The 13398-nt window shown below is 27.2% G+C and overlaps 1 protein-coding gene across 2 annotated transcripts; it reads left to right on the top strand.

Annotated features, from left to right (window-relative positions):
• The first annotated feature begins 4838 nt into the window (after nt 1–4838).
• Nucleotides 4839–12558, top strand: LOC114129235 (protein yellow-like). Of its 2 annotated transcripts, XM_027993893.2 has the most exons (6): nt 4839–5045; nt 6263–6383; nt 6992–7358; nt 7491–7815; nt 8086–8711; nt 12471–12558. In XM_027993893.2, the coding sequence occupies exons 2-5, from the start codon at nt 6263–6265 to the stop codon at nt 8686–8688; spliced, it is 1416 nt and encodes a 471-aa protein (XP_027849694.2). In that variant the 5' UTR covers nt 4839–5045; the 3' UTR covers nt 8689–8711; nt 12471–12558. The 2 variants fall into 2 exon arrangements, with proteins under 2 accessions (XP_027849694.2, XP_050060608.1); XM_050204651.1 differs by lacking the exon at nt 12471–12558 and having other exon boundaries at nt 4840–5045; nt 8086–12155.
• The last annotated feature ends 840 nt before the right edge of the window (nt 12559–13398 follow it).

Here is a 13398-nt window from a genome sequence, read left to right as displayed (position 1 = left end):
AATTTATCTTAATAAGTGACGGTATTTTTTTACGCTTACCCAGCTTTCAATACTACCGCACGCCACTGCACATATTATATTTTATAAAACAAATTATTACATTTAAAATGAACTATATATTTTTATTTTTAATTATTAATGCATAAATAATATAATAAAAAATACATTTCAAATAATTTCGCGGAACCCTAAAAAAAGTTCACGGCACCCCGATTGGGAATTTCTGATCTATACCCTATACCGTTTTATAAGTGATACAATACAAGTTAAAATTGCCGTGTTTGAAGCATATTAATTGAAATATCAATGTATAAAACGCGATTCTGTAAATAAAGTTGTTTTATGGATAATATATTTTATGAAATCAAAAATACCAATTCCACTTGATTACTTAATACAACTGGTACTTTTATAGTAGGTAATAGTAAATCTTTAAATATAGTATTTATATTCATCATAAATAAGTATTTACCGCGGCTAGACGAAAAAAAAAATTAATATATTGTTGAATTATTTGTTATTAAACATATTTTAAGAGGCGAGGAATGTATTGATTTTACTACTAAATACTAACTTTTATAATGATGTATAGGTATATTAATACAATATATAATTATTTTAAATTATTGAAAAGTTTGTATTTTAAAATTCGTTACTTATTACCTTCTAAATAAAATCAATCTTATTCAGCTTGGTCAATTTATGTGTGAATACTCGTGTACCATATATTTAGTTAAGATTTTAGGACTTATTGTATTAAAGTTTAAGCAAAAATAGACTGATAAAATGTAATGCTGAAAACCTTTAAAAAAAATATATTTTTTTTAAATGATACATTTAAATACCTAAATAATAAACTCAACGCTTAAATAAATAATGCCCGTGATAAAGTGGTAATAATTTGTACGATATATACTACCAATTCGAAGAAAAATATCAAAATTTTACAATTAAATAGCTCATTTTAGTAATAAAAATATAATTTAATTTAGGTACATCAAAATAAAAAACTTATTTTAGTTAGTTAGTTTTAAGCTTAATTTTTTACCGATGTTTGAAAAAATATAATTCTCTTTTTCGTCAAAGAAGAGATACCATGGTCACAGATAATCAAATATTAAATAAAAATCTTATGGTAGGTAGTAGGTACACGATGAGCAGTATAATTATGTAGAATATCAAGATCAAGACGTTGGTTTTATATATCCCAAAATAATTATGGATAGTACCATTGATAATCAATGATAATACTTAATGAGGAGAGAAATTAGAGTTAGGTACACTTTATTTTCTTAACAAATAAGTAAAAGCGACGTAATATGCAACGCTAAAATGTTTGACCAGTTATGGTATAAAAAAAAATGATGAGCGTTAAAAGGTACAATATTGAGATGAACTTATTACTGTAACAGTAAGTGACAATGTGACGCGTTTAAGTGATTGGATAGCGATAGATCAGAAACCTTTGTTGTTGAATATATTTTAAATTATAAATCTATCCTTTTGATATCTACGAGTCACCACTAATCACTATAATACTACTTGAATACCATATTGCAAATAAGAATAAAATACACATTTTATGATTAAGCCCGCTGGCAGACTCCATAATTATTGTAAAAATAAAAAAAAACTATAATTGTAGATAAAATGTTGATACTTTTTATTAATATTCAATGAATAATTTTCATTTACAATTTTATTTTGAATACATCATGTGCTGAGAATTTGATAAAAAAGCAAGTCATTCAAAAAACATTAGAAAGGCCAATAAGTGATATTTTACGAAAATAAATTATAATAAGAGAATAGTAGAAAGGAGTAACTTTATCAAGATAAAACATTTTTAAAAAACTTCTTAGAGTATTGGAAAAATACAAAACTACACCTCAAGTATTCGAAACAATCATTATAAGAAATACATATTAGATCATATATATATATAACTATAAAAGTAATTCAATAGTATTAATGACATCTAAAATGTATTGCTGAAATAATAAAATTGAAATCATAATAAAAGTTAACTATTGAAATAAGATTAGCCACTTTCTATTCTTATAAAAAAATGTTGAATATATCTTACTGATCTCTTCATAGGGCATTATACTAGTACAAATGATGCGTAATAAAAGGAGCAGGTCAGTGCACGCACTTAAGGTAGTGCATTATTTGACTATCAACTAGTTGTGTTTCAAATATGGGTGATTGTAAACTCTCCCAAATCTATAATAACTTCGTTTATACATTATCATTTATACCATTATAATTCTTTAATGTTTATAACAAATATGAACATACAAAGTTTAAAAAAGTCTAAGTTTATAAATTATAATAAGTATAAAAATAATAATAATTAATAATAATATAAATAAATTTCTTTAGTTGAGAGCTATAATTATAGTTGAAATAAGAACTAAAAAAAAAAAAAAAACCAATGATTAAATAACATCAAATACAAAATATTTTAATTGAATTTTTACATTAATATGTTATGAACATACATAATATTATATTCCTTTCAGATAAACATTATATCAACTTGAGAGAGTTTACTAGTTTTAAAAATCAGTAGAGCTTACTAAAACCTCTCCCCCCCAATATAACTACAAAAAATGGTCTAATAAAGGCAAGTTTTAGTACGTTACATTTTATATCCTAGTTTTTTATTCATCATTCTTTAATGTTGGTATAGAAGTAACATTACACATTTATCTATAATATCAATAACATATTTTTAATGGTAAAAATAACTAAAATTTAAAATGTGGTCATTCTTTAGATTTATGTACCTATATATAATAACCACTCACTATAATACAAACATTATAAACTGTAGTTATTCGTAAATCATAACGATTACAACCAAATAGGTACTTATTGCAGTACATAATAAGTGGAACGAAAAATTCGATCAGGTATAAAAGGTATAGTATACCAAATAATTATATTCAGTTAAAGGTTTTATGACATTTTATCAAAGATAACTTTAAATTATATAAGCAATTTAAAAACACACACGTTTTATTTAAACTAACAATAATAGAGTGTCGTTCTAGAAAAATTTTAATAAAAACAAGATACTAACAAAAACCAAGTTATTAACTATTATTTTTAAATCACATGTCATCATCATGATATGATTACGTCTTAAAAATAAAATAATAATAAGAAATATAATTGGTATCTATATACCACTATATTCACTACAATGCTTCTATCCTTTGTAAATATTACATAATAGTATATTACACACATAAGTGTCTAACATTCGTTCATTTCACAGAATAAAACTGCCTGCTGTGGTATTTAAAATAAATCAAATATTATGTACTCTTACAATTTTATTATTATAAAATCCTGTCTACGTTCACCTGAGATTTCAATATTAAAAATTGTTTTCACACTGTTACATATTATTTGACACTAAAATATCAAAGAAATCTAAGTAGGGCATTATACTAATAATTATAAATTTATTATAAAAATAAAACTATTATAAATATTTAGTAAGAATTTCAAATATCTACGGTAATTCGTTTTTGAATTACCCCAAAAAAAAAAAAAAAAAATATATCGATCAAAGCCAAAAAAAATTGCTGTACATAATATAATGTAAGTACAGTGTTATTGGTAGATAACATTTTACGGTATAGATATGTAGCAAATTATACGAGTACCCAAACAATAATTTTAAAAATAATCATAAAAAAGCTCTACCCTCTTTATCTTTTGCTTTCAGCGTACACTAGTGTATTACAATTTTTCTTCATATCGAGTAAATAATACTTTTCAACCTTAGCTGCGACTGACCTGAACTCGACGCCTTCGTATTTCGTTCCTCCTTTTGATCTCTTTCTACCGTATCATTGTTGTTGCGAAGAAAGTTACTGGTGGCAGCCTGCAATCCTTTATCATCTGCCAATATACCTATTACCTTCTATAATATTTTCCATGACTCCATGTAAAATTCATTCATCACGGATACCATTACTTACCATTTCACCACCCATCCACTGCAATCCATTGATGAGTGCATCGTCTGATGGTGCACCGCCACAGTCGCATTCTTGTGTCCTTGCCTTTTCAATCTTTGTACTATCTAGTTTAAAGACATTTCCAAAGTTTTGTGATAATTTGAGTCAAATAAAATTACATCCTTATGTGTTCTCCTGAAACCCATGATTCTAAATTAGGAAATCCTTTGAATTTTTACCAATTTAGACAAAATTATACTTAAACAAAAAAAAATAGGAAATTTGTTTTAAATACATTTTAACAAATTTACAATTAGTCGATTTTTGTATACTAACCAATAACAATACACAATTAGTATTCTACTATTCATTGTTTTTTTGACAAGTGCTCGACAACTATTAAATATATAATATATCTACAATTTTCATTAAATCGCTCAAAAAATTAACATTTTAGAATGAGCAATAATAAAAAATGTAAAAATCATTTTTTAGACTGAGCAGGATAAATTATGAATATTATTGTTACGTCACTGTTGGTTTATTTACAGTTGAACCAAATGTATTCATTTGCAGGGCACCTATAATTGCAAAACGACCGTTTATTTGAAATTAATTCGCTTAAAATTTTTTTTTCATATTAATTTAGTCTGTTGAACACGTAATTTTTCATTCAACTGCCATGACTTCATAAAGATCTGCTCTTATACTATATCCTAGTCACGAATATCTAACGCGATTGTGCGGAACACTGTGGTGGCGTCGTGTCGACGACGACGTCTGCCACAACCCGGAGACCATTGTTGTGCACGATTGAGTGAAACCATTATTATTATTATTTATTACTGCACATTCGCCGTTTGGACAGTTCAGTCTTTAGTCGCTGTTTCGATTCCAACGCCGCATTAACGTCTCTCATGCGGATCAGAATCAAACGATAACTTAGACAATCCGACGCGCGACGTGTTCTCCGCGAATTATAATTTACACCAATTAAATATACCTACCTAAACGACTTAATTTATACATTACGGTTGTAATTAAAAGTGGATTTGTCACAAACTTACAGTAAGTAACGAATATCTATTATACACAATACACATATGTATTATATTTCAGTAAATTAACTCGAATAAAATGTTTAACTTCATATTATATACTTACATATTTTATATTAAAGTATATAATATTGCATTATGTGCAGCAAAATGTTTTTTATTTTTTAATACAAACATTGCTTATATTTAAATTGTTATAACTTTTTCAATTTTTAATTTCATAAACTAAAACAAATATTTTATTAATTACACACTCGTTTTTTATAATTTATACGAATTATTCAGAAAATATTTTTTACTAATTCTAATATTTATTTATGTCTTTAAAATTCATGGAATCAAAGGTGCAATGTCTTCGATTACTTGCATGTAATCAGTATATGATATAAATCATATTTTCCTAAATATTAAATAAAATTTTATGTCTTTAAAGTTTAAAGGCTTTGAAATACTTTCACAAGATTATATTAATTTATTATAGCTTGTAATTTCATCTAGTAGTAGATACCTTAATAATAAGAAAATATATTAGAATAGTTACCCAAATAATATTATAATATACATATGCGTAAATATGTCTTTCAGGTACGTTATTACTACTAAATTATTTTTTATTTGAGTTTTAATAATTTCATAAAAACACATAACAATATTTATTAAACTATTATATTTTTATTTAATCTAAAATAATTTTTCTTACAAAGACAAAATCTGTTTATACATAGGTACCTATACATTTACGATATACCAATAGATCTGTAAAGCACTATTTGTACACATTTAACAAACGTTTAAAATAACACACCGATTCGCTCCAGTAAGTATTACCGCAATAGAATTTGATATTACGGCAATAATTATTGACAGTAACTTGACTATCTATATAGGTATCATACTATCTAAATACAATAGCCATAACCTACATTAAATATCGTTTAATTCATTATGATGATTAGAAAAAATGTTTAATTTTATATAATATCATATTAGTTTAATTACTAATTATAATAGATTAGTTCATAGTTAGTATAGTTTATACTTATAAGTAAGTTCTATGCCTATATTTGATAGTTTGACTTTTAAACACCTATAATTTTGTAAATTATCAAATATGCTTGTTGTATTTTATTTACACATTATATATATTTTCTTGCGAAAATCTAAATAAAATAACAAAAATATAAGTCAGTTAATTAAATTATACCATATAACTATAATTTATTTTAGATGGGTCAATACGAACAACCTCACTCATACGTTTGGCCTGCAGATTATAATTGGATGAAACCACAGCATCATGCTGAAGTTTCAACAGTAAGCCAAGTAAACTTCCCAGTGTCATCAACAGGTAATGATTCAAAATCCATTAAATGAATCGCTTCCAAGCGCAGTGACTTGAAGACCCTGAACGTAGATAAAAATGATTTTTTTGTAAAATAAAGTAAAAGGGAAAAGTGTTTCTCCTGATACCAAAACGGTCAGGTAATAAGCAACTATTGCTAATTTTTAACAAATCTACCGTGAAACAACTCTAACAGTTATAAACTAGGTATATTATATTATAACACAGCGATCAAATGGGTAATATAATAGACTCGGTTAAACTTCCAAGAAAATGTAAAACAACTTAAAAATATAATAATTTCTATACTCTTATGAAATAAATTACCAAATATTTTTTATTTTTCTATTGTTAAATGTATTTATTACAATATATTATTCATAGTTAAACATACATGGTCGTTTAAATTTTAATCGTCTTTATAGACAGCTATTTAATATCCATCACTTATGTATATATATATTATATTTATTATTGTTTTTAATATTATTATTATTATATTTGTATTATCTTCGTTAAATATATACCTCAAAATAGTTAGATAGGTACCTATTAAAGTATTATTTACTATTATTATATATACATATATATTTTTTTTAATTTTAATATTTCAGAAGTACTGGTGCCATGGCTATTATCTATGTGGATGATGGGAAACAAAACCCCTACAGACTACCCTAAACGCAAAAATGTGAAAAAACCATACAGAAAAGGCCGAAACGAAAACACGGGATTTAAAGATCGTTTTACGTGGGGCCAAATAGATCTAGAATATCCCAATCAAGATACGAAACAGATGGCTATCAATACCGGTGCATTTATACCGATTAACAATCTACTGTTGGGGTTGGAAGTGTGGAAAAACAAGATGTTTTTAAGCCTGCCGCAGTGGAGACCGGGAATACCAGTAACGTTAGCGTACGTGGATTTGAACAGTTACACCAAGTCTCCAATGCTGAAGCCATATCCCTCGTGGAACTGGTAATTGGTTTTTTTTATCTCTTTTTCACAGTGTTAATTTAAAAATAATTGATGACCACGATTCGGTCGGGTGGTTCAAAATCGTAGCGAACTGAGTACGTAAAACCGTAATCGTATCTCATAAATTTCCAGGTACGCTAATAATATGAACCGCTGTCATGGTTTGGTGTCCGTGTTCCGGATGGAAGTGGACAAGTGTGACCGATTGTGGGTGTTGGATACAGGCGCGATAAACTTGGCGAACAGTGTCGATCAATTATGTCCGGCCAAACTAGACGTGTTCGATTTGAAAACCGACACACACATTAGGCGTTTTATCATACCGGCAAATCAAACGTTAAAAGATTCGCTGTTTACAAACATTGTCGTTGAGATTCTCAACGATAATTGTGAAGACGCGTACGCCTACATGTCAGACGTATTTCAATACGGATTGGTTGTTTACAGCTATAAGGAGGTACGTATATACTTACGTAATAGACGACCAATCAGATTTCTTTATTGCTTATCAAAACATTATTTTTCTATTTTATTTTAAACAACTTTGTTTTATTATATTATATAATAAATCCTAAACTCGCTGCACATGTCTAGCTTGCGCTCAGTAGTCTTCTATCGGTCGTGCGCGCTTCATCGATCGATCGTATTAAAATCGTTAAGACAATATAATAGGTACCTACCCATATAAGTACATACCTTTGTTTTTTTTTTTTACTGTGTCGTACAGGACGCCTCTCGCCGGATCAACCATCCGTATTTCTATCCGGACCCGCTGTACTGCCATTACAGCATGGACGGCATAACGTTCAACTGGATGGACGGTATTTTCGGCATGTGCCTGTCGCCGGACGTCGGCGGTGCCGGTCAGCGGGTGCTCTACTTCCATTCGCTGTCCAGCAACAACGAGTTCTACGTGCCCACCGCATCGCTGCGTAACGGCACGCTCAGCGAAGGCGACATCATAGAGCATTTTTTCGCGCTCGACGAGTCGCGGTGCGCGCGCCACCAGTCGTGCCAATCGTCCGGCATGGCGATGGACGCGAAGGGCGTCATGTACTATAACCTGGTAACCGCGGGCAAGGTGGGCTGTTGGCACACCGAGCGCCCGTTCGGATCGGTCACGCAGGGCCTGTTGTCCAGCGGCCCGACACCGATCAGTTTCCCCAACGACCTCAAGGTAGACAAGGAGCCAGCGCAGAGGGTGTGGATGCTCAGCAACAGTCTGCACAAGTATATGTACGGCAAAACGGACCCGAACCAGATCAACTACCGGATAATGGTGGCGTACACGGACGACGTCGTCAAAGGTACGGTCTGTGAAACCAACTGATCACTCTCTCTATATATATATAGGTAGATAATAATATTTGACTAAATAATTTAAGACTTGAAAAACTGTTGAAATAAAAATCGGCCAATAAATGGATACTACGTTATAATAATAAATAGTAATAAACTAATAAATAGTAGCTGGTAGGTATATATAATAAAATCCGAAATTTAAAAAGAAAAAAAATAATAATTAAAATCGGTATTCAAACTCAAAACTATAACGGCATTTTAAATAAAAATATTGGAAAAAATTTAAAAATAACCTCTATAAAAAAACATAAATGTATCTAGAAATATATTATTCATTTTAACCTAACTATATCTAATTTTATTCATAACAATTATAAAATATTTTTTTATACAGAAATACTGTAATAAACCAAAATAAATAACCGGTAACTAAAATTGTTATAAAAACCAAAATTTAATTTAGTTGTTGCCAAATTTAAGACGAAATATGTACTTATTATATTTGCTCAATATTATTATATATTTGATACTTAAATATACAAATTACATGTATATATACGTATATACATTAATACATTACACGTAACTACACAAGTATCAAGTACATTAAGTTCGTACTATCAGTATCTTAATAATTTACAACATATACGATTATACGAGTGCCAAATAGTTTTTCTACAATAAAAATAAAAATTGATAGATTTGCGATGCAAGAATTAAATTCACCCGGTACGCGATCAAATAGGTTACGCGAGAATAGCGGCCAGTAGGAGGTATACCTAGTCAACATTAAAACGCGTTAAACTATATTCATGACAGCTAAATTTCCTTATTTTGTCAAAAAACTCCTTATGCTATAGTAATAAATACTCAGTAATCTAATAGTTAAGAAATATTGAATTACAATTATTTGCACATTATGTAAATATATAGGTATATATACAGAAATAAATAGAAATCCCAGATCGTATTTTAAAACTCCTTGTTTCATGGGTCTTTTTAAACTCCAAGAAAGTTAACTGAAAGTATCTTTTTTTAATAATTCAATTGCTTTTTATAAGGTTAAGTTATAGTAGTATTATTTATTATTAGGGTTCGGATTTTAAAGCATAAGCTTTTTATTTTATATGTGAGATAGAAATCTATGTTTTATACATGAAATTCGTTTCACGTCATTCTGATACAATTTATTTTGGCTTTTTTTAAGTAAATGCTTTTTTTGCATTTTTATTGCTTTTAGATTCTGAACGAAGTGTGTGTGTGTTAACTCAAAAACTAACACCACTATATACATACTTGAAATTATCACTAAATGTTTATATTAGCGTTATCTATATATGGTTAAATTTTTCAAAATATTTTGACATTTTTTGAACTATTTATAGACAACTGAAATTTTTGATTTTTCTGAGTGTCGATAAAAAAATTTTGAGTGCCCAAAAACACTTGAAAATTTAATACAACGTATCTCATAAGCCGTTCTTCTTATATAGTTAAAAAAAATCAAAAATCTTTAGTCAAAATTTTTTTTTTATAAGTATTTAAAGTTTAAATTTTTACGAAATATGTCAAAACCGCAAAAATGTGCAAGTAATTTTGTATTTGAAAATTCATAAAATTGTTTGTATTTATATCTTAGGTTAAGAAATTCAACACTAAATTTTTCGTAAGTTTTCCTTCAAATGGCTATAGAAAAAACTCAAAGCGTCGTTAAAGGAAAAATGTTATGAGCGTTTGAATTTTAAATTTTTACAAAATCGCTTGACGATAACGATTTATCCTCTAACGATTTTAAATATTTGTTATTATTCAAAAAGTATAAGTCGTTGATACTTTAAAATTTTACTAGTTTACAAAATTGGCATTTTCTTTACAAGATTTAATTTTCAAAATATTTTGCTTATCTTAAGGCTATTTATAGGAAATTGAAATATTCGTTTTTATTTAGTTTTTTTTTTTTTATAAATATCGATAAGTCAAAATACTTGAAAATGTAATTTAAAGCTCCTCATAGTTAGTCTTATGGTGTTTCATAACTTATAAGAATACATAGGCACAATTTTTTTTTATTAACATTTGAAATACAAAAATTCGTTAAAATCATGAATATTTGTAAATTTTTTTATAGTGTGATAATTCATAAAAATGTTCGTATAAGTAGCTTAGAGTTAAAAATTTAATACTTACAAGATTTTCCATAAGTTTGGCTTGCAATAATTATAAAAGTACTTGAAAGTTGGCCAATTAAAAAATTTTTTATCCATACTTTAAATTTGTATTCACTCGTTAAATAACGATTTACTGTCAAATAATTTTAGATTTTTGTTATAGATAAAAATGTAAAGAATTTGTTTTCTACGTATAAAAATATTGTGTCGGGAAATAAAGTCAGTTTCACTACCTACTTCTGAATATCTAGAGAAATACATAGTAGTTAATTATTTTTCTAATTTAAATTAACATTTTAAATTTTTTATTTTTTTTTTATAACTAGTTTATTTTAATTTTTGGTCATGCTTTTTTTTAAAAGGAAATGTGATCACTGAATGGTTTCTTCCCTAACCAAATTCATGTTTTTTATATAATGTAGCACATATTCTTATTATACCTTTAGGCTTTAGATATAGATTGTATAATCTCTAATAAAATTATAAAAGAAAAAAAAATACTTTTTTTTTGCTTTTTTAAAACAATCGTGTACTTTTTTAATAATTAGTTATTATCCTTTAAAACTCGAGCCCTATTATTATTATCAAACTATTTTTCATAGCAGTTACAATAATATTAGTTAGTATCTATATGTTATAAACCTAGTTAAAACTTTATACCGTAATCTATAGTTACAGTAGAACACTGTATACTATATACAGCCATTGAGGTAGTATAATATATACTTTCAATTCTATTCTCTATACTATTTCTAGTTTTATAGGTAAGCATATATAATATTTAGGTATACGATACCTAGCCATATATCATATGATTTTATGTAATGTTTTTCTCCATTGTACGACTTTTATACAGTCGTCTGTACATAGTATACCTATATTATAAATATATAGATGCATATTTTATTTACTTATAAAAATAATTATTCTCTATACTCAGTATCACTTATAATTTGATGAAAATAAATGTATGAATAATGTAATACATTTATAAATAAACAATAATTAAATTAATAATGTGATAAACACCATAGAATTAAAACAATGAGAATAGTATAATGAGCTTTTGAGTGCTTTTAAGACCCCCAAATATTTGACCAAACTTAAGCTACTGAACCACTCAATATTAATCTTTATATTAATCTCCGCAGTTTAAAACTGTTAAGATTCATTCCTCGATGCAAAAAAGTACACATGTATTCAATTATTTTTATTTTAGTGTAAGTTTAACAGTTTATTATATCTTTAACACATATAAACATATAAATATATATACATATATTGATTTTTGTATATTTAATCTTTTATTATAATTTATAACATTATTAGGTACATGTATTTTAATCTAAATTGATACCAATGTATTTAAATTATTTTTAAAGGTATAAATTTTTATACATAGAATATAGATGTATGAAAAATAAAAACATATTATTTATGAAAATTTAATAAATTTGTGTGAATAAAATAAAACATTTTATTTTATTATCCTAGTCTATTATCAGCCTAATATACCTATCATATTAGGTAATTATTACCTATATAAATAGTTTATTGTAATTTAAACTTAAGAATAAATGTTTAAAATATTAAATATAAAATAATTCCACTTATTCTTAGTTAATATTTACCTATGTTTCAGGCCCTAAAATTATGTGTACCTACTACGACACACTTTATGTAGTACAAAAAATGAAATCTGTACTACAATATTCAAAATTGCGTAGCAAACTAGCAAATAATATTATTTTTCTATATTATTAAATACTATATTCATTTTTGTGTGTTGTATTAATTCATATATATTAAATTATCTGTTAGATTTTAGCATAGACCCAGTGACGTATTTAGGGGGGCCTAAGGGAGCTTGGGCCCGGGGCGGTAAATTTTGGAGAACATTTTGATATAATACGGTACCTACCTAGGTTATTTGAGTGATAAAAAAAAGTTATGGCACTCAGATATAACGTGGGGCGCAAAATTCCTAAATACATCTTTGCATAGACCGTATGACCCTTATTAATAGACTGGCCTTTATCGCTCAGCTTTGGCTTGGGAGTTACTTACTATAATATGATAGAATTATATTATCTAACACTATACAACTTTGTTCTTCAACTTCAACATACTTTTACCAATTTCACCAGTCTGGTGTTAGAAAAAAAGAAGGTAAGTACTTAAAAAAAATGCTGAAGAAGAAAATGTTACAACTTACAGTAATACAGTCAAACATCTTCCAAAATATTTTGAAGTCCGTTTGACTGAATTCGCATATGATTTATTACAATGTATTAAAAAAATTGAAAATGTTGGTCGAATTTTTTAAGAGCAAACTTATTGAAGAAATTAATAATAATAATAATAATAATAATAATAATAATCTAGACTCTAGAGTCTAGGTAGTAGGTATTAGCATTGAGTATAGATAGTATACTATCTATACTCAATGGTATTAGTATAAGTACTTGTAAAGTTGTAACAATTATGTTTAAACTAAAGATTCAGTGACGTAGTAACACAGAATGACCATGCATGAATCAACAATCAACAGCTGTTCTGCCATGGTTTTA

Source organism: Aphis gossypii, chromosome 3 (assembly GCF_020184175.1).
Source record: "Aphis gossypii isolate Hap1 chromosome 3, ASM2018417v2, whole genome shotgun sequence".
Taxonomy (NCBI): domain Eukaryota; kingdom Metazoa; phylum Arthropoda; class Insecta; order Hemiptera; family Aphididae; genus Aphis; species Aphis gossypii.
This window is presented reverse-complemented; position numbering and strand designations above follow the sequence as displayed.